At 40.6% G+C, this 22,073-nt stretch overlaps 1 protein-coding gene across 2 annotated transcripts in view; it reads left to right on the forward strand.

The window, feature by feature from the left end:
• XPO7 (exportin 7) overlaps positions 1-22,073 on the forward strand; it is a 94,851-nt gene that overhangs the window by 53,772 nt on the left and 19,006 nt on the right. The window contains exons 2-13 of one of the 2 annotated variants that reach the window (XM_056118919.1): positions 621-767; positions 3,488-3,581; positions 4,282-4,448; positions 5,631-5,723; positions 9,058-9,162; positions 10,836-11,001; positions 12,565-12,638; positions 14,419-14,538; positions 15,707-15,853; positions 16,583-16,755; positions 18,642-18,835; positions 19,346-19,451. In XM_056118919.1, coding sequence (XP_055974894.1) covers positions 621-767; positions 3,488-3,581; positions 4,282-4,448; positions 5,631-5,723; positions 9,058-9,162; positions 10,836-11,001; positions 12,565-12,638; positions 14,419-14,538; positions 15,707-15,853; positions 16,583-16,755; positions 18,642-18,835; positions 19,346-19,451 — 1,586 coding nt within the window. The remainder of the gene's footprint in view (positions 1-620; positions 768-3,487; positions 3,582-4,281; positions 4,449-5,630; positions 5,724-9,057; positions 9,163-10,835; positions 11,002-12,564; positions 12,639-14,418; positions 14,539-15,706; positions 15,854-16,582; positions 16,756-18,641; positions 18,836-19,345; positions 19,452-22,073) is intronic. The other variant, XM_056118920.1, reaches the window with a different exon arrangement.

Here is a 22,073-nt window from a genome sequence, read left to right on the forward strand (position 1 = left end):
TTTATTTTGACCCTGCCATTTAAATTTGGAACCAAAGCAAGAGTTTAAAGTACAACAGAGAAGTCTGCTGAACTTTAGACATGAGGGACCTGGGGAGAAAGGTGCGTACATGCATTCTAAAGTTTGCCATAGAGATTGGCCATCTTCTTTATGTATACAAATTGTGAGCTAATGGCTACTAGGCAAAGGTAAAACATTTTAAACTGTAAAAGAATATATATATGGCACTTAGAGCTAATGTGTGCTTAATTTTTACAGCAATGCCTCTAGTGCTTGTAAGTTTGAAATTGATAGACTAAATTCTGAATTTTCATTTGAAAACCTCTGGGAAAAACTTGGAAGAATGATTATTTGCAAGGAAAAGCTGTCGTTGGAACTGATCTTTAAGGAAAGAGTAAAATATATATAAATGAAAATGTTTTGAAACACTTATTTTGTCTTTCAAAGCATCAAAGAGAGCTATTAAGTGCTTACAGTAAAGGCCACCCAGATTCTCTTCCATGTGGAGAAGCTAAGCCTCTGTTCAGTAGATATTATTTATCTTCCTTCAGTAATTTTCAAGCTCAGTATTTGCATATCTAAACGGCTGGACTGATTTCTTCCTGACTGATCTCTTCCAGAGCCTGGCCCAGCTAGAGAACCTGTGCAAACAGCTGTATGAAACAACAGATACAACCACTCGACTCCAGGCAGAGAAAGCCTTGGTTGAATTCACCAATAGCCCGGACTGCCTGAGCAAGTGCCAGCTGCTCCTCGAGAGAGGAAGTGTACGTGAGACGTGGGCCCGGGCAGCACGAGCTTCTGAAAGGGATTCTGGTCCGCAGTCGGGAGTTTCTGTCCCTTGATTCTTCCTTGATTTCATTTTTGACAAGCACTGTAACTAACCTGCTATGGTGGTAAAGAGGCCAGCCTGCCTTGGCAGAAAAACCTTTGGGCCTCTATTTTGGCCTATTATTTTTTCATCTAAATCAAAGGTCTAGGAGTAATTTGGGGTTTCTGTACTGGTCTTTCCTGTGCACCAAAGCGCCATTACCTTCCAGAATCCCCATCTTCTCTGTCCTGTGATTGTTTCTTAAGTACTACCTTCGATGTACAGGGGAATCAATCTGGGAAGTTGAAATCTCAGGAAATGCCAGTTAATCAAATAGAATTAGACTCTTCCCAACTCAGAAAGGCAAAAGAATAGCAAAAATAACGCTTTCTGGGGGGAGGGGCAGAGCGATAGTACAGCCTTGTATACAGCCCACCCAAGTTCAGTCACCAGCATCCCATATGATCCCCTGAACACAGCCAGGAGTGACCCCTGAGCATTGTCAGATGTGGCCCTAAAACAAAAACAAAACACCACTTTCAGTAAGTTATCACGTGATGCATGTTTTTGCCAAGATGAAGATCTTACAAAAGGTAGGAATTTGAGAAGGGTCTCTGGGCCATGAAGGACCAGAATGTGAGTCTGGAATCTAGCACTTTGTTTTGGGCTGGAAGAAAAGCCAAATTTGTTGGAAAAGGTAGAACTCTAACTAATGTGTTAAAAGGATAGAATTCTAGATCCCCTCCTTTTAAATTTTTTAATTAACATTATAATTTTATAGCAGATAGTTCAGTAAGAAGACTCTTAGCATTTAAGATACTTTTTTGCAAGTACATGAGGTTACAGAATAGTGTTTGGGTTATATACACCATTATTTTTCACACATAGTATTCTATTTCTTTTCGGGCATTGGGTCTTAGAATTTACACTTTGGGACTGTGGAGATATATGAGTAGCTCTCCCAGTTGAGTCCCAGAGAACTACTTATATTAACTAGTTCCTCCTGTTGACAATCATCCCACCAGAATAAAGCCAGATTAATGCAATACTAAAAATGAATTCTTCCTTTAAATCACTATTTTCCTTTTAGTGACTGAGCAGATTGTTTGTTTGTTTTTTTTTCCATGGGGCAGGTTGGGTCCACACCCAGAAATGCTCAGGGGTTATTCCTGGCTCTGCACTCAGGAATCCCTCCTGGCAGTGCTTGGGGGATCATTTGGGATGCTGGGGATCAAACCTGGGTTAGACACCTGCAAGACAGGCACCTTACCTGCTGTACTATGTCTCCTACTCCTGGCTAAGCAGATTTACTACAGCTATTAAGAAATGCCATTTATATGTTTTATGTGTGTATTAATATCTATGTAGCCTCTTATATGATAGTGATTTGAAACACTTGCTCAGTTTAAACCATATTCAGAAGCATTGAATAAAAATCACATTATCAAAGTAACTTTAAGTTTTTTTCTTTAAAGAAATTTTTTATCTACTGGTAACATGTATGGATTGCCTACTATTTTAGCAATTTTTAGCTTCATGGCTTACTCCTTCAAGCCTGCATTCTCCCTTGAGCACATATTCAGTTGCTTGTCTCTGTATATCTTTGCTTGCTTACTTTCTTTTTCAAGATCCTTTACTCTCCTAAACTTGTATTCCTTTTCTTTTTGTCCTGCTCCCCATCAGTATCTTTCTACTTACCTTGCAGGCCAGAAAGATGGTTCAGTAGGTAAAGCTCTTGGTTTACATGGGACCGGCCTGGGATTAATTCCTGGCATCCCATATGGTCCCTCGAGAGCGCCAGAAATGATTCTGAGTACAGAGCCAAGAATAACTCCTGAGTTATTCTTGAGTTCAGCCCAGTGTGGCCCCAAAACAAAACAAAAACGTACCTTGCTTCACTGGTTAAAGAAAGAAGAATAAATTTTAGCTTAGTGGAAAATTATCCATATCCCGAATTAAATCGTTCCCTGCTTCTTAATTTTTCTGTTATATGACATTATATGCTATAACCAAATGGAGGAATTCTCATAGTACCTTCTTATACATTTGTTGAGATGGAACACTGATTCTCTGTACAGTTAAAATTCATAAAAATTATGCTTGAGAATATGGTAGTACTACTCCATTGCTCAAAGCTATATCTTTCTTTCTTGCTTGCTTTCTTGCTTTCTTTCTGTGTGTGTGTGGTGTTCTCCCATGATGTAACTAATTGATAGCTGTGCTGATGGAAAGATGTTACTTGTAAATTACTGTCCAGTTTGCTTGTAATATATTATAGGAATATTTTGCTGTGAAACTCTTTGAAGCATCACTATAATGGGGCTATTAAGTGATACTGTTTCTTGGTTTAAGTGAAAGCAGAGATTCATCCAAAGATGTTAAAATCTTTCTGGAAAAAAATTCCTCTTTGGTCTCTAAACCCTGAATTCAGAGTGATGTAGATACCTGTATATCAGACTCACTGTGACAGGCCATTCACTTTTTCCTGTGCATTGTTCATGACTGAAGTCAACTGAATGTCATATAAGACTCACTTTCTCTTAAAATGATAGGCCCTGTAAGATCCAGAGGATTAAATAGCAAAGCTGATTACTGTTTCTTGAATCTAAGCACAGATTTCCAGGTAAAGGTAACCCAGTAAAATTGAATATTGTCCTTTCCCCCTTCTCTTAACAGTCATCTTACTCCCAGTTACTGGCAGCTACATGCCTTACAAAGCTTGTATCACGCACAAACAACCCTCTTCCATTGGAACAACGAATAGATATTCGTAAGTAGAGAATTGCCTATTGCCTCTTGGGAAAATAAGATTTTTCTTAGTGATGTGCCTATAATAGATTTGTATAATAGATTTGCTTGTTGAGAATATTCTAAAATTGCTAGCATGTAGAATATCTTGAATTTGAAAGTTCCTGTTAGAATTTTGTGCTTTTAAAAGCAAAGAGGAACAAATTTACTACTTAACAGATAGTAAGCCTAACTCATCCCTTCGACTGTCCAAGAAGTTTCTTTTATTTACTCTTGATTGCTATTAATAACCCTTTTATTTTTAGATGGGGTGGGGATTAGGGCCACACCTGGCAACTCTCTGGGGACCATATGTGGTGGAAAAGGATCGAATTGGGGTTGACCACTTGCAGGGCAAGTGCCTTAACCCCTGTACTGTCTCCCCAGCCCTGCAATTAATAAATAGAAAAAAAAAGTTGAGAAGTTTGAGTTTCATGCAAAGCATATTATTTAACCTCCTAGGGGGAGAATCATGGCTGATATATTTCAGTTTTCATTATGACAAATATCAGAATCTGAATTGAAAAGCATACTAATAAGTCTTAAGTCAAATTTCTTGGTAGCATGAAGAATTTAGGGAGTTTAAGGAAAATGGTGTAAATTTATCGTTTCTTAGACAGTTGACACATTTAAAAATGTTCCTGACGGAACTTTCTAATAAGTGGATCATCTTTGTTTGACAGGAAATTATGTGCTCAACTACCTTGCCACTCGACCAAAGTTGGCTACATTTGTGACACAAGCGCTTATCCAGTTATATGCCAGAATCACAAAACTGGGTTGGTTTGACTGTCAGAAGGATGACTATGTCTTCAGGAATGCAATCACAGACGTCACAAGGTTTTTGCAGGTAGGGTGTATGTAGCTGCTATAATAGAAATGATAGAAGCAGTATGTATGTCCTGATGTACTTACCTACTTATTAAAAATACGGAGCTTGGTATGTTCTCTGCTGTATCTCTTTTTTTTTTTTTAGTAGAAAAGTTTATTGGAAAGTAGAAGAGAACGGAAAAGGAATTCCCCATATGGCAGGAACTTAGAATAGGACTAAGTGGATTCTTCTGTATCTTTTTTATCCTTGCCATATTTTGTTAATATAACTTGTTAACCTGTTTACATTAGCACAAGAAGCTCTACTTCATTCTTTCTATAGGAATGAATATACCCTTTCAATCTAAAATAACATAATTTAACTTCTTGAAGGTTAAACTTAGTTTGTACATTTTGTGCAAGCATTTAGTTTGTACCTTTTTGACTATTGTACATTGTGACATTGTATATTTCTTGCAAGCAGCATTTAGTTTGTACATTCTGACATTATTTCAATGAATATTTCATTTTTTATTTTAAAAGATATTTACAGTTCTCAAGAAAAGTTACTTCTTTCAACAAATAGAAAAGTACTTATCTGTACCCTGGAGTGCAACTCTGAATTTTCTAGTTTGATAGTTGTAAGCCATATGCAACTCAGTGAGTTGTGATTCAAAAAAAGCAAACTATCGTGTCAGTTTACTGCATTGGTTTTTTTTTCTGCGAACTTCCAAGTTATGTCTTAACTGCATTTTTTAATTAGGTTGTTTCAAACAGATCTTTTTCTTACTATGTTTGCTTCACAAATAATGCTGTGCATTTTTCCTTTTGTCTTAAATGTGTTCTATTAGTACCTTTTTTTATAGTATGTAAACTATAATGCTTACAGATATATTTTAAGATTAAAGCTTTAAATTTTGATCAAGTCAGGTTTAGCAGTCTTTCTTTGTCACCGTTAGGTTTTTGTGTCGTGCAAAGTGTAAGTTTTAAATCACAAGTCCTTGCTACCTTGTCTAGATAGCTTTAATAGTGACACAGGATTGTCATTTGATTTCTGTCATTTGGAAATGACAGGATTCTGTCATTTGATTTCTGCCATTCTATCATTTTGTCATTTCTGTCAAATGATTTCTGTCATTTGGAAAGCAAATATGACTGCTTTCCAATTTCTGAAATCAAACTACGAAAACCAACTCCCTCCACCTTACTTTTTTTTAACCAGGATAGTGTTGAATACTGCATTATTGGCGTCACAATTTTATCTCAGCTAACCAATGAAATTAATCAAGTAAGTGCTTCAGCCTTCCTCATTGAAGTAAGTGCCATATTTTTTCCTAGTTTTGGTGTTTTCTGCTGTGTGTGGGATGATCTTTTTGGCAGTTGTGTGCTTTGCGGTAAGTGATTAATGCCCTTTTGAAACAATAGTTCCATTGGATTTTCCTCTGTAAAGGCAGCCCACCTCCCTCTCCCTGTGCGAGTCCCCCTGTCTCCAGCTCCGGCGTCCTTACCAGATCTGATGTTGAAAGTGCCACCTGACAGCCTTGTTTCGAGTCAGAATCTTAATTAAATAATTGCTTTTCTAATGAAAAAGAGGAGACCAGAAAAGGGGTAACGGAAATGAAACCACATCATTTGTATGACTTTCCTGCATGTTTATGATTACTCAAAAATCAGTTCTCATATACACTTATTAGATATTTGGGTAGAAAACTTTTCAGAATGCGTAAAACATTCTGCTAAATAATTTTTTAGTCATTGATGTCACAAATTAATACAGAGGAAACACCAGTGGCTTTCTTTAGCTGTGGCTGTTTCGAGTTGTTTTTTGTATTTTTTTTCCTCCTCAGTCATTACTTTTGTATTCAGCTAAAATTTTATCATTATTGAATAGGCTGGTATTAACATTTTTGTAACATCGTTCCCTTCATTTGTCAGCGATTAATCACCTTGGCATCATTGCTGCTATTGCTCATATTTATGCAGACACTTTTATTAATTCTGAGAAGTTTTAACTGTAATACTAGGTTTTTTAATGAAAATTTCACTGAGGTTATGTTGGTTTCTAACATGGTCTGATCTTCAGGTACACAGTGTTCTAATCTCTGTACACACTATAGTAAGTGTAGTTTCTATCCATCATATTATTGACCCGTTTTTCATCTCACCCACCCTCCAGATCACCTTCCCCTCCAGTAGTCTATCTCTGTATCTAAGGAATTTTTTTTGTTTATTCATTTGCTTTGTTTATTTTCCATATGCATAAAATTATACAGTATTTGGCTATTTTCCACCTGACTTGTTTCACACCGAGTGATATACTCAGGGTGCGTGTGCATCTCTATTGTTGCAAATGGCAAGATCTCATCCCTTTATATCACCGAGTACTATTTTATTGTGTGTATATACCAGGTCTTCTTTATTAACCATCAGCTTATTTCCATATCTTGTCTATTATAAATAACACTGCAGTGAACATATTGGGAGTTTTCTTGGAATAGCTGGATAATATGCTATCTCTATTCTTAAATTTTTGAGAACACTCCATGCCATTTTCTATAATGGTTAACCAATTTACATTCACTTATCCCTGCTAACTCTTGTTACTACGTATCTCTTGAAAGTAGTCACTCTTTAACAGGTACAAAACCCTAACTCACTGGTTTTGATTTGCATTTCCCTACTAATAGAGGTGACAGTGAACATCTTTTCATATCTGGAAATCTGTTCAGCTCCTCTTACTGTTTTTGTTTTTTGGGTTTTTGTTTCTTTGTTTTTTAAACCACACCCAGAGATGTTCAGGTTTTACTTCTGGCAGAACTTGGATTGACCCTTTATTTGGGGTGTGGGGACTCAGAGGGTGTTTTGAAGCACACGTCCCAGTGCACAGGGGGCCAAGTGTGGTGCAAGGGTTCAAACTTGGGTCAGCCACATGCAAGGCTAGCACCTACCCACTGTACTCTCTCTCCAGCCCCTCTGCTTATTTTTTAATCTTGGTTGTTCTCTTGTTGAGTTGGCTAACTTCTTTGAGTTGATACTAGTTTAAATGTACTAGCTTATAGCCTATTAAAATCTGGAGTGCATTGTGTTTTCTCTGTCATCTATGATCCCTATTATCTGTAATTCTCAAAATAATAACTTACATGTTTGAACTGTGCAACAGTTATGGTTCTATGATTAATTATATCCTTTAGTTCTCTTCTCACTATAGTCCTATGAAAAAGGTACAGTGGGTACTCCATTTTCTAGATAAGGAAACTGAGGCATAGCAGGTAAATGATTTGCCTAAGATGTGAAAGTTTTCAAGCAACAAAAAACATCTCAGTTCAGACCCAGAATCTGTGTGTACTCTCTCCACATAACTTAATATTTAACCATTGTTACTTTCTCCACAGTTGGAGAACATGCATCAAGCGTGGAGATTATAAAGATTAAAGATTTGCCCCCACGAAATACATTATTGTTGGTATAAAATAACTTTTGAGGGATTGGAGAGGGAGGGCATTGATTAAGGTTCTTGCCTTGCACACAACCACCGGGTTCAAACCCTGGCATCCCATATGTTCCCCCAAGCCCTGCCAGAGGAGCTCTCTGAGCACAGAGCCAGGATTATGCCCTGAATAGAGTAGAGTGTTAGCCCAAAATCAGAATAGTTAAAAAGCTTAAAACTAGAAAAGCTTTTGAAGTCTTACTTGTCTTATTCTTTTTATTTTGGTCAGCATAATAAATTATACTGTATATGATATAAATCTGATAGGATTATCTAAGTCATAACTGTGATATTGAAGGTAATGTTTTGACCTTCTGTGTAATTTAATTTCTATAGTCTTTATTGTTGGATTTAAATATATTTCTGTCACCATTCCTGTTTGAGCCTATAAATAAGGAGGGTCTGTAACTTGTGATCATGCTACATTACTCTTTAAAAAGAACCCAATTTTGAATATACTAGTATGTAGAAGAGGTTTGAGACTTTCTTTAGGTTGTTGGACTAAAATACCTTCGGTCAATTTGAAATTCTTTTATTTCACTCCCTGATTCTCTTCTATGTGTCAAAGATAGGGGGCGTCCTAACAGTAAAATGTTTAGTTTTTATCACAGAACTTTTCAAATCTGGCTGAAAACGTAGCAAGAGAGGAATAAATGAGAGACTAATGCTGACACCTGTTATTAGACAACATGATAAAACAGCTTTAAAAATAAAGTGATCTGATCAGATTAACATAAATTAAGTGAATTTTATGTTAAGCTAATGAGTGTTTTGGAAATTCTGCAAAAGCTTCAGCCCTGAGTGGGTTGTTCACCAGAACTGAGTCCTTCCTACTGTCTGCCTTTGAGACAAGGCCTCGGTATAACATTCTGTCGGTGATTTGTTTCATTTGACCTCCCTGAGTGCAGAGGAAATTGAAGCTTGGCAATGGAAATGCTTGTCCTGCTCTAGGATGTGGTGTCCTTGCCCTTGGTAAACAGCTCATGGTCCTTTTCAACCTCTCACTATATATGATTTAACAGGAATTTAAAATGAAAAGATGTACTTTCTGTTTATATTGCTTTCACTGGAAATTTCTCCTAGCTCTTATGTTGTTTACATGCAAGCAAAAGTTTTTTTGCAATTAATTTTAAACCTTGTTTTGGTTCATTTTTCTCCACAGGCAGATACCACCCATCCTTTAACCAAGCACAGAAAAATAGCCTCTTCTTTTCGAGATTCTTCATTATTTGATATCTTCACACTTTCCTGCAACTTACTAAAACAGGTGAGATTATTATAGTTTGGTTCCGTATTTTCTTTATACCCACATAAAATCTTCCTGTATGGAGTAAAAGACGTTAACTCTATGGTGTTTGAGTTCTGAATGCTCTAAAGGAACAGGTTCAGAATATATTGTTCATGTTCCCAAACCAGGCTGGCTCCCCAGTCTCCTGCTGTGTTAAAATCAGCAAATAAACCAGCAACATCTGTAAGAAGAAGTCGATTTTGAATTCCACGTAGATTTTGTAACCTGAAGGGGGTAGATAGTATTGCATAAGGAAATTACCTCTTTCAAAATAGAAAGTTGACTTTTCAATTCATTTATGAATAGAATTGAACTAGAAAATTTTAAGCTCTGACTTGTATATATTTATTACAGTGTTTTATTGCTCTCTCAATTATAAGCTAAGTAGGAGTTGCCTCTTTAATTTTTTTGTTGGTACATGATTTGAAGTTTGGGGGTTTTTTTGTTTTTTGTGGGGTTTTTTTGTTGTTGTTGTTCTTTTTCTCATTTTTATAGTTTGTCCCAATTCTAACTTGTTAGGATTCTTTCTGTTTTGTCAGCTGATTATATTGAAGTTTTTCTTCAGTTACCTAGCTTTACCTCAGAATTCCTAGTCTTTCATTTAGTACATTGTCTGATCAAAATTCTTACGCTTCCTAGAGGAGATAGAGAGGAAAAGCTTTTGAGAAAACTGAGGATTGAATCCTCCTTACCATCAAAACCAATTAGCCAACCAGGCACTGAGACCACAGCTTGTGTAAATTCTAAATCTGAAGTCTTAGCTTTGAACCACTACTGCGCTATAAGCAGACAAATACAATTCAGTGGTGATTTATTTTTATTTTATTTTAATTTGAAAAATATTTATTAGGGTTGGGGAGAAAATAGACTGGGTGCTTGCTTTGTGAGGTGCCCGATTCGAATCCCTGGCATTGCATTGTCTCCTGAGTACCGCCAGGAACAGTGGTCAGGAGTTAGGAGTAACTCCTAAGCACAACTGGCTATTGCCAAAAAAATTAAAATAAAACGGTTTATTGATGGTGGTGATGTGATACTAAAAAAGGACGTTCAGTAGCAGAGAGTAAAAGCTTGGTAAAACTCCTAGCCCTGTCTAGAAATAACTTAAGATCAGGTTGGAACGATAGTGCAGCAGGTAAGGCCTTGCACGCAGACAACCCAGATTCAATTTCCCGATGTCCCCCTGATCCCTGAGCCACCAGGAGTAATTCCTGAGTGCAGAGCCAGGGGTAATCTCTGAGCTCCTTCAGATCTGGCCCAAACCCCTCCACATCCCCCCAAAAGAAGAACTGAGATCTCAGAAACAGATGAAGGAGCCACATAAATAAGCCATACGGCTTCAGAGTTCCTTATGCGCCCTATGTCTGTAGTACATAAAGAACGAGTGTTAAAAGGGGGTGTACCCTTGTGTCTACAGTACATAGAGAGTGAGTGTTAAAGGGAATGTCTTTAAACTCCGGCTTTATGTTTTTAGTAGTAAATCAGGAACTCAGATTTATGACAGTGATTGAAGTGTGGACTCGGGGCGGGGACCTTGACGCTGTTAAGTGCCCATAGCCTTTCTTTTCTGGCTTAGCAGCCTTCTCATAAGTCTGGTAGCAAGCTTGGAAGAGGGAAGTGATTGTTTGGGGTTCATTATGTGGTAATTTTTACAGGCTTCAGGAAAGAATCTAAACTTGAATGATGAAAGTCAGCATGGCTTGCTCATGCAGCTGCTCAAGCTCACTCATAACTGCCTAAACTTTGATTTCATCGGCACCTCCACTGATGAGTCCTCGGATGACCTGTGCACCGTACAGATTCCCACCAGCTGGAGATCAGGTAACAGTCCAGACCACCGGAAGCAGACGGCCCTCAGCTGCCTGTCTTCCTGGAGGCTGGTTGGAAACGCCTGTGCCGGTGGCTGCTTGCTCTAAGACAGTGGTTTCCACTGTGGGCAAGACCTCCCTGCCCCAGGAGATGCTGCAAACAGGGGGCTGGAATAGCCTCAGGTGCAACTGGAGGGACATTTTCTGTTTGTTTGTTTGTTTGTTTGTTTGTTTGTTTAAAGAAGGTGCTTTTCCAAGAGGAGGGTTGGAGCTGAGTGATTTTGTTTGTTTATCCTGAAACGCGCCAGTAAACTGAATAGGTTTCATGACCTCTGCATGAAGAGAGCATTTAGAATTTCAGCATCTGTCTATAGTGAGGAAAATATTTTTGAGGAATCTTAGAGATTTCCCACCATGGGAGAATTCTTATTTCTAATTGCCATGGGATGTGGATTTGTCTTTTAGTTATTTATCACCTAAATATTTCTGTTATCTTGCTTATTTGAGGTAACATCAACCTTTAAAAATTAAGGTTGAGGGCTAGAGCCAGTAGCACAGTGGGTAGGGCGTTTGCGGCCGACCCGGGTTCAATTCTCAGCATCCCGTATAGGTCCCCGAGCACTGCCAGGAGTAATTCCCGAGTGCATGAACCAGGAGTAACCCCTGTGCATCGCTGGGTGTGCCCCAAAAAGAGAAAAAAATATTTAAGAATCCAGTAGCATACATGGCTAGGGGATCAGGCCTCTTGCATGACCCTGCTTTAGCCAAGACCCTGGCTCGAATCCTCAGCACCATATGTGGTCCCCTGAGTGCTGCTGGGGTGATCCCACAGCCCACTCCAACTAAATAAAAACATTTATTGGAACTGGAAAGATAGTGTGGAGGTAAAACACACCTTGCATACACGACCCAAATTAGCTTCCCTCACTAGCACCACCAGGTGTAATCCCTGAGCTCACATCCAGTAGTAAGTCTGCATATACTCAGGTATGGCCCCAAAATCAGAATAAATAAGTGAAAAAAATGAATCACTTTGAGGTTGCATGGGGGGAGCTACAGCTTTTTTCTCTCTCGACTCTTCTTTCCATCTGGATTTGAAGCCCACCACCACATGCACACAGAAAGCCTGGTGCTCAAGTTGTTTTTGTTTTCTAAAGATGAAACTCCCTGGTATTTACAAAGTCCTGATTGTCTTATGTACCCTAAGGAACAGATTTCTTTTTTTTTTCTTTTTTGGCTTTTTGGGTCATACCTGGCGATGCACAAGGGTTACTCCTGGCTCATGCTCAGGAATTACTCCTGGCGGTGCTCAGGGACCATATGGAATGCTAGAAATCGAACCTGGGTTGGCCGAGTGCAAGGCAAACGCCCTACCCGCTGTGCTATTGCTCCAGCCCCGGAACAGATTTCTTAAGGGAGCTAAAATCTAGGATTTAAAAGAAAAAAGAAAAAAACACTTATTAGTCTATCACTTTCATAGGACATAAGTGTTCTATAAAATAAAACAAAAATATTTGCCCCCTCATACAGCACAGGCCCGCAGCACTTGCACTGAAAGTGCTCTTTTGTCTTTCAGCATTCTTAGATTCCTCAACTTTGCAGCTGTTTTTTGACCTGTATCATTCCATCCCTCCTTCATTTTCACCTCTGGTAAGTTGGAACCAGGGTTTCCCAAAGCAAATCTATTTCTAAGAACTGGGGTTGTTATTCAGTGGTAAAAGACTTGCTTGCATGGGTGGGTTCTATTCCCAGCAAACCCACTACTACCCTACCTCCCCAAGACAAAAGCACAGCTCCTGTTTCTAGGAAATGGGAATAGTGATAAGCTCCTTATTTTGTTTTACAGACATTACAGAGGCCAAAGCTCAGATGTACTAGTGTTATCTAACCTTTTGAGATTAAACTTCTGGCTTGAATGTTCTCACAATAAAGTCTTAATGCTTATTATTCTTGTCTAGCGACAAATTGCTACAGATTTGAGGCTCTTTGGTCTCATTGTGTATCTGATTTTATGCCCTTTACCAGATTGCCGCAGACTTGAACGTGATGGTTTACCTTCCGTGGTCTAGCTGTTTCTGAGGATAGCAGCCAAAAGCAGCTGCTCAAGTTAAAGATTTTCCTGACTGAACAATTTGAAAACCCCCGAGACACAAATTATATAAGTGACATAGGGAAGTTGTAACAGGAAGGCAAATTTGCATACTTCTAAGTATTATGAAAGCTCTTGGGAGTGGTGTATTTTTGTTGTTGTTAAACAATAACTAACTTAAATCTCAAATTTTATTTATATCCCATAAAGACATTGATTTCAGGTTATTGATGTAAAATTCAGTTGTACAAAACCTACAGAGAAACACAGTTTCTCTGACAGACTACTTGGTCTTTGTACATTCCCAGATAAATCCTTCGCTTTAGTAGAAGTATGAATTCATTGTTGTAAGTACCATTAAGTTTACTGCAGGAAAAGATGGCACACTCAAGAAGGGTAATTGATAAAAAGCACTCTCTGTGAAGCTGTGGGCAGAATGAAGAGAGAGTAGAGGAGGTTGTGGCAGGTGTCCTAAGACTTTCTTTAGGATAAGTAGTACAATAGGGTCAGGAGAGAGTACAGAGGGTAGGTCCCTCACATTGGCATGCGGTCGACCCAAGTTCAGTCCCCGATGCCCTGCGTGTAGAGCGAGGAGTAAGTCCGGAGCATCACAAGTTATGGCCCCACAACAACAATAATAGTAAAATAAGATAATAGTGGGAAGGTGACCCTGGAAATGGATGCTGTGACTGAAGGAAGGAACCGTACAACCGAGGCAGGAGCCGCCGCAAACTGTGGCCTCTTCCCTCCGCCTTTGGTCTCTGGTGCTTTCTGGTTGAGGCCAAGTTGCAGCAGGAGAGAGGGAGAACTTGTCTGTAGTTCGCTGATAACAGTCAGCTTCCCAGCAAAGCTGTGTGAAGAAGAGTGGAAGAGAGATCTGGAGAGGCAGAATCGAACACAATAGGGAAAGGGTAGGGTGTTTCTTCCAGGGCAAAGTCCTGGCTTGGCTATTTTGTTGAGGGTGGGAAAGTAAGGCCTGATTCACTAGACCAAGAAAAAAAGTTCTATTAAATTTTCAGATCTCTTAAGCTTTATTCTCCCTGATCTTTCCATACCATTATAACAGTCGCAGGACCTCAAAGATCTAGAACAGAATTAGCAGCCAGTGAAATATTTCAGGGGTTACGGTACCTGCCTTGTGTGTAGCTGATTCCAGCCACTGCATAGAGTCCCCCAAGCATTGCCAGGAGTCACTTCTAGGCACGGGGTCAGGAGTAGCTCCTGAGCACAGCCAGGTGGCTACCCTGACACCTCCTCCAGAGCAAAAGACAAAGAAGGAACAGAATCAGTAACAGCTGTGCCTGCTTTAATCTGTGGTGCTTGGGTTTGTGCCCTCCCTAGGTATTATCCTGCTTAGTACAGATTGCTTCAGTCCGAAGGTCTCTGTTTAACAATGCGGAGAGGGCCAAGTTTCTCTCGCATCTTGTTGATGGTGTTAAACGAATACTGGAAAATCCACAGGTAAGACTTGTGACTTTTGAGTATTTTGAGTGGGGGTGAAGGATATTATGTGCCTATTGTGAGTCAGAAAGAAATCCTTGTAGAGTTCACATTCATCAGAAATCCCAGAATCATGTTTATAGGGAGAATGCCTGGCTAAAAGAAGAGCTTGTATCTTTTAACTTGAGGGAACCCTGTTGTGGAAAGGATATATTAACTTTAATACACAAAGATAAGCTAGTTGTTTTTCCCAAGAAATAAAATACCTAGGTTTTCTTGCCTTGCATGTGTGAGGCTCTGGAGTCCAGTACCAGTACCATAAAAAAGAAAATAAAATCAATCAAAACGTTTGGGGAATGGGGGGACAGGGTTTCTTTGTTCTTTTGTAGAGTTTTGTTTCTTGGGTTTTTGTGGGGGTTTTTTGTTTTTGTCTTTTTTGTGAAGCAAGAGTTTTCATTGAACAGAATTTACTTAGTTGGACACGGGGGAGAGAAAGAGAGGAGAAAGAGGGAGGAAGAAGGGAGCGAGAGCGCAAGAACGAGCACGGTCTAGGGCCAGAGCAATAATACAGTGGGTAGAACACTTGCCTTGCACATGGCTGACCCCATGGTTCACCCAGGTTCAATCCTTGGCATCCCTTATGGTTTCTTGAGCACAGAACCAGGAGTAAGACCTGAGCACCACCGGGCATGGCCCCCGAACTAGTTATGTTTATATAGTGTGTGTGTTTGTGTGTGTGTACGTGTGTGTGTATATATATATACACACACATACATATACATGCTAATTTTGCCACTAGGTTATTTGTGCTTAGTTAATTCAACAGATATGAGAGTGTCCATCTTTCCTTTGGTGGGAAGCAAACAGGTCATCCTACGTTCTTGTCCTTTTTCTCCAGTTACTCAGTGTTACAACTTGAGACAAGTAATATGACCCTTCTGAACTTCTTTTTTAAACTCCTAAATTGAGACTAAAATCGAGACTAGTAATCCCAACTCACGTGAGCCTGAACCAGAAGAGATGATAGCAGTAACAATCCCTTTTAAACGTGGCTTTTTAAAATGTGTTGAAACGTGAACAGAAGTGACAGTTTGAAGTAGACTCCCTTCCCTGCTCGCCGTCTAGAGATTATTCTGGAAGCATAATGAATGATGACTCTTCTTTTATTTCCTTTTTCTACTATCACCAGAGTTTATCAGACCCAAACAATTACCATGAGTTTTGCAGACTACTGGCCAGATTGAAGAGTAACTACCAACTTGGAGAATTAGTGAAAGTTGAAAACTATCCTGAAGTCATCCGATTAATAGCTAACTTCACAGTGACCAGCCTCCAGGTTTGCCTTTGATCATATATCTCTAACTCTAAACTCTGGACCCTCTTCCTCATGATTTTAGCCTTACAATACCTTGGCACAGGAAACTATGAGTAGAGTGTAACCTGCAAAGGAGTTACTCTTGGCAGTGTACTTACTTGCTCCCGCAGGCAGTTTGGTTAGAGGAGCGTGTGGCAATTGTAAGGATAACTGCTTAGATTCCCGATAGAGAGAAGCCCCCTCAGTCAGCTTGAAAAAGGCAAGATCAGGACAGGAATAGAGACAGAAATAAAGAGAAAGGCTGTGCCCTCGCTTCCTCAGCCGTGTAAGAAAGGGCTGTTTCATTCAGACATGGCAGCTTGCTTCAAGATCCTCTGGGGTGCCTGATAAAAAGTACAGGTGTTTGGGTGGTACACCTTGGTTTCTGGTTCAGTCGGTCTAGTAGTAACGGCATCCGTATTTCTAACAAGTTTTCCAAGTGCTTCTCATGTGTGCGGCTACTTGAGAACCATTTACCCAAGACTTGATTTGTGATAAGATTACCACAGCAAGCCAAGGAGAGCTCTTTTCATCAGATGCCTAATTTCTGAAATAGACCCACTAGATGGGTTATTGTTTGCAAAACAAAGCAGTTGTTTTTAAGAGTTTACCTTTGAGTGAAGTCCTTACCCTTTGTCCCCAGTGATGTGGAACTAATGAGTTGTGTATTAAGATGAGAAATGTGCTTTCTACTCTTTTGGTTTTCCTTAGCATTGGGAATTTGCCCCCAATAGTGTGCATTATCTCCTGAGCCTCTGGCAGCGGCTGGCAGCATCTGTGCCATATGTGAAAGCGACGGAGCCCCACATGCTGGAGACGTACACCCCCGAGGTCACCAAAGCCTACATTACATCCCGCTTGGAGTCTGTGCATATCATCCTGAGGTGAGGGCCTCTGGCTCTCTCCGGGCCCTGCAGCAGCGTCAACTAGTACTAGTAATGGTTGTTTCTTCATGTCAGCAGAGTAACGTTATATGATGGCATAAAGTCTGAAAGACTGGTCTTTCTTTCTGGCATCCTGCTTATCTATTCATACCCTTTTAATCATACCCTATTCACCCAATAGTGGTATGCTTTGATTACAAAGCATTATTAGTATGTTTGCTCTCACCATTTTTTTTAAACATGAGAGAAAACATGGGACTGGAGCGATGGTAATCAGGTAGGGTACTTGACTACCCAACACCCCCTATGGTCCCCTGAGCATCACCAGGTGTGGCCCGTAAACAGACATGAGAGAAACATTAGTGTATTCATACGTACTGAATGTGAACTCCTAAATGTTATACAACCCAGAGTTTACTAGAAGATAGACGAACTTTAGGCAACCAGTCACTAGTTGCATTACATTAACAAAGTTTCTCTCGACATGCATTGACAGTCAAGCCAAAAATCTATAGCAAAAGATGTATCAGACTCTTTTAAAAATTAACAAGATGGGGTCATTTTTAAAATATGTATGTCTTACCCACTTGCCTTGTTGTGACCAACCCCCAGGTTCAGTCCCCAGTAATACTACATATGATTCCCTGAGCACTGCCAGGGAATCAGTCCCCTCCCCATCCTCCACCCCATCCCATAAAAACGACCTACACAAAATGGAGTTACTCTGTTTAGGAACCTTTTTGGAATATTTTTTTATTATTAGTTGTTTCTCAGAGGGACTTACTTTGACTCTGTACGTCTGAATTTTAAGTTGAATTCTTAATTTGCTCACTCAAGTGCATATGATCGTCATAGGAGTAATAACAGTATTTGTGAAAGTATTCTTTTAGCTGGTATTTGTTGTTGAGGATCCACATGGTTTCCAGTGAGGCATTTTTGGGGAGAAGTTACATCCGTGGCTTTGGGCCTAGGCTTGTTTCTCATTTTCGATCTACCTCATACAACTACGGTGAGGACGGAGGTGCTGTATGATTTGGGCCACTGTGTGAGCCATAGTAAACATATTAAGAACTGTTCATTACAGTGGTACTGTGCTGCTATATTAGCATACTGATATATGAAAGAACAAGTGAGCCTACACCTGTTGGAAAACCTTTACCTGCACTGAGATCATTTATGTGATAAGATACTATTTTTTTTTAAATCCTACTAAGCATGATTAGTAGGATTGCTATGAGTGTATACATTTGATATGCCATAGAGCTCATTGAGGGTTTCCTATTACTTGTTAGAAGTGTTAATGCTTCCCTAAAGTCTGAAGGTTCCTGGTTCCTAAAACACATCTTTATTCTCAGTATCTTCATGGAAGGAATACTTAAAACCCCAAGGTTTACTTAGACCAGAACAGGCAAAAGACTTAAGACCCAAGGGCTATGGCTCCAAAGACCAGAGCCAAGAAATATCAAAGGACTAAGAATTAGTCTAGAGAGGTCAGACACCAACAGCAGAATATTCTTTCTGAGGGTGGAGAGCTCCCCAGTGGTGTTCAGGGATTTGAAGTAGCTCCTGGCAATTCTTGGCCCCACCAGAGCTGTACCTTGAGGGTCATGTGATGCTTGGGGACCAAATCCAGGGCCTTGAACGTTTAAGTCATGTTTTCCATCCCTTTGAACTGTCCCCCCAGCCCCCAGCAAAATCTTCTCAGAGGAAACTGGTGGTAGGGTAAAGACATCTGCCTTCCTTTTGTATTTTTCGTAGTAAAACGTAGTTTGGGGGTGTGAACCTGTAGGTTGGAGATTGGTGATGGCTAAATGGAGGGAAAGAACTCCACCAGTGGGGAGATCAGTGGGCACAGTTTAAGAGCGGTTTCCTTCTCTTGGGAGTAGAGATGGGCTGGAGGACCCTCTGGAGGACACAGGCCTGGTCCAGCAGCAGTTGGACCAGCTGTCAACCATCGGGCGCTGTGAATATGAGAAGACGTGTGCGCTCCTGGTGCAGCTGTTTGACCAGTCAGCCCAGTCCTACCAGGAGCTGCTGCAGAGCGCCAGCGCCAGTCCCATGGATATCGCGGTGCAGGAGGGTGAGTGTGGGGTGGCCGGCGCAGGGGAGGCCTACTGGAGCCCCTCCACTCGCCCTCTCCTCCAGATCACCCCGTTATCTCCGTGGACTAAAAAGAATATTTGTGAATAAATGCCACAGGGAACTGGTAAAAACCAAGTGAGATTTTATCTGTAACAGAGTGTTTAAGATTGTATTGCTTTTGGTGTAGTCAGAACAGTAGCGCAGCAGCTAGGGCATATATGGCTTGCATGTGGCTGGCCTGGGTTCCATCCCCTGCACTCCAAGCCCACCAGGAGTGACCTGTGAGCATAAACAAGGTACTGCTCTGTACAAATACAAGCTTGCCTGAATGAAGGATGTCTCCTTTGATATGGGCCTTACTTAAGTAGTAGCGATATTCTGTATGATTTGGCGGGGCGGGGGGGGGGGGGTGTTTCCATGGTGTTAAGATTAAGGAGCTTCATAGTAAGAAATGAACCACAGTGAAGAATTGCTCCATTAAATTATCTGTAAACACAACCTGTTGCAGGAAGGCTGACGTGGCTGGTTTACATCATCGGGGCTGTGATTGGCGGCCGAGTCTCTTTCGCCAGCACTGACGAGCAGGATGCTATGGATGGCGAGCTGGTCTGTCGGTAAGTGCTTCCACAGAGGCCTTCCGTTTCACAGCTCTGGCCCAGCCCGACTCCTTTCAGAACCTGGGACCGCAGGAGGTGGACATACCCGTTAACATCTCCTCCTTGATTATAGACTATATGATCTGAAAAAGCTGATCGTACGTGGAGATGAAGGTTTATACAATTCCAACCTCAGACCATTTTTAAGTATTGCAAGAACTCTGCCTTGTTACTTACTTTAAAAAAAAAAACCACTTTGACAGTATTCAGCAAGGAAGTTATGGAAACAGTTTAATGAAACCAAAAGGTCCAAGAAGTAGAAGATAGTACAGCAATTAGGCAATTAGGGCATGAGCCTTGTATGTGCCCAGTTTGGGTTTGGTTCTGAGCACCACCTGGTCCCCCAGGCATTACCAGAACTGGTCCTGGCCCTGCCTTGCTCCCCGGGCACTGCAGGGCCCCAGGGGCCACGAAGCCTCATAGCCTTTCGCTGAACTGACGTGCCGGTGGCAGAGAATCACTGATGGGGTCCTTGACCTCTTGAGCCCCACTTGGGAAGTCCATCCACTACCCTAGCCACCCCCCAAAAAAGAAAAAAAACCAAAGCAAATAATTCTATTTAAAGACAACTATCTCAGGACCAGGATTATAGCTCAGCAAAAGAACGTTTGTTTTATATGTATGAAAAATAATAATAAAAAAGGGGCCTGAGAGATGATAGTACAGCAGGTCGGGCACTTGCTTCGCATGCAGCCAACCCAAGTTCTATCCCCAGCATCCCATAGGGTTCCCCAAGCAAACAAACAAAATTAAATTAACAGTATCTCAGAGTTGGTAAGATGTGAACTGTTGTTTTGCCATGTCAGGAATAAATCTGATAGGAAACTTGGGTCTTCATATATCCCCAAAGATAAAATTATCAATTTACTATAGCCTTTTATATTTGTTAACCATATGCTATCCACTCAATATTTTTCAAGGGTTTGTTTTGTTTTGTTGTTTTTTTGTTTGGTTGGTTGGTGGTTTTTTTTTTTTTTGTATGGATTCTGTCTTACTCAAAACCATTACATGATTAGTAGTTCCTAATACTTTTCTAAACACAGAAATGAGAATGGAGGATTTTTCTAGAAACTCTCAAACATTTTCATCAGGACTTCCTTTAAGTACTATGACCTCTGTCAGTAATACTTACTAGAAAGTAAAATTTTATTTACTAATTTAAAAGTAATAGGAGCTGGAGCAATAGTCCACCCAGTAGGATACCAACCCAGCTTCTTTCTGGCATCTTCTATGGTCCCCGGAACGGTAGAGCCAGGAGTAAGCCCTGATCACCCCCAGATATGGCCCAAAAAAAGGCAGCGAGACCTGGGATGTAGCTCAGTGGTGAGAGCATAAGCCCTGCATGCGAAGGGCTTGGGTTAGGGGTCAAAGCAACAATAAAAGAACATTTGCTTTATATGTGTGAGGCTGTTTTTTAAAAATAATAATAAAGGGGCCAGAGAGATAGTACAGTGGGTAGAGCTCTTGCCTTGCGTGCGGTTGACCCAGGTGCAGTCCCCGGTATCCCATGCAGTACCCCAAATATCACCAGGAATAATTCCTGAGTGTAGAGGCAGGAGTCACCCCTGAGCATCGCCAGGTATGTCCCAGAAATCCCTCCAAAAATAAGACCTCGGGCCCAACACCATAAAAATTAAATGCATTCTTCCAAAAGTAAATAACAATAAGCCCCAAATATGTTGAGAAATAATATATTTTAACAGTAGCTATCTTTCACCCCCAAATTAAGAACAGCAGCTTTGTTTGAGCGTCAGGCCTGGGGTCAGCTGGTTTTCACAGCTCCTTCCACTCAGCCTGTGGAGCGCACAGTCACATCGCCTCTGCAAGCCCACAGCTCTCTTGTACAAATGCAAATAAAAGTGAAATAATGCTTTTGTATTTTCATGAAAATGGTTTTGTGTCTTTGTGGAATTACTACCCTGAGGGGTTCTAAAATGATCTCCTGAGACACGTATTTTCGCATGATGGATGCCTTCAAATGTGTGTTGGTTCCCACATATTTTAATCCATATTATTAACATCTGTTACCTTTTTCAACCCCCATTTTTGTTTATTAGCTGCACGTCTGCCCTTAGATGCCTAGTTCTGCCAGAAGCTCTCACCTCATGCCCCACTGGACTTTTTGAAGAGTTGAACAAAAATTTAATATGGATTATTAATTTAAACATTGTAACAATGATCTAGTGTAATTCCCTCACCATATGTCACAGATGGCTTACCTGTTCTTACACTTTCAAAATGTTAAATTGAGACAGGATGACTCAAGCAGTAGAACATATGCCTAGCAAGTTCAAGGCCTGAATTGTTTCAAGCACCGAGGGGCCCTGGTCACCAAGCCACTTGCCACACATCCCCAGCAGAAGCGCCTCATCTCCCGAGCACCCTGGGACTCACTCCCTAACCCTCTTGTGTGGTGGTGGCCGCTATTTTTCTGAAGTTGGGTATCCCACTTGTAGCAACATCTCTTTCATTATTTTAGCAGTATTCACTCCCTTGCTTTTGGCAGGGGCTGGGTGGCATTCCTGCTTGTCTGTCCGTAGGGACGTCCAGAGGGAGTGTTACCTGTGGTTGAGCTTGTCC

This window comes from Sorex fumeus, unplaced genomic scaffold (assembly GCF_029834395.1).
Source record: "Sorex fumeus unplaced genomic scaffold, SorFum_2.1 ptg000039l, whole genome shotgun sequence".
In the NCBI taxonomy this organism is placed as follows: Eukaryota; Metazoa; Chordata; class Mammalia; order Eulipotyphla; family Soricidae; genus Sorex; species Sorex fumeus.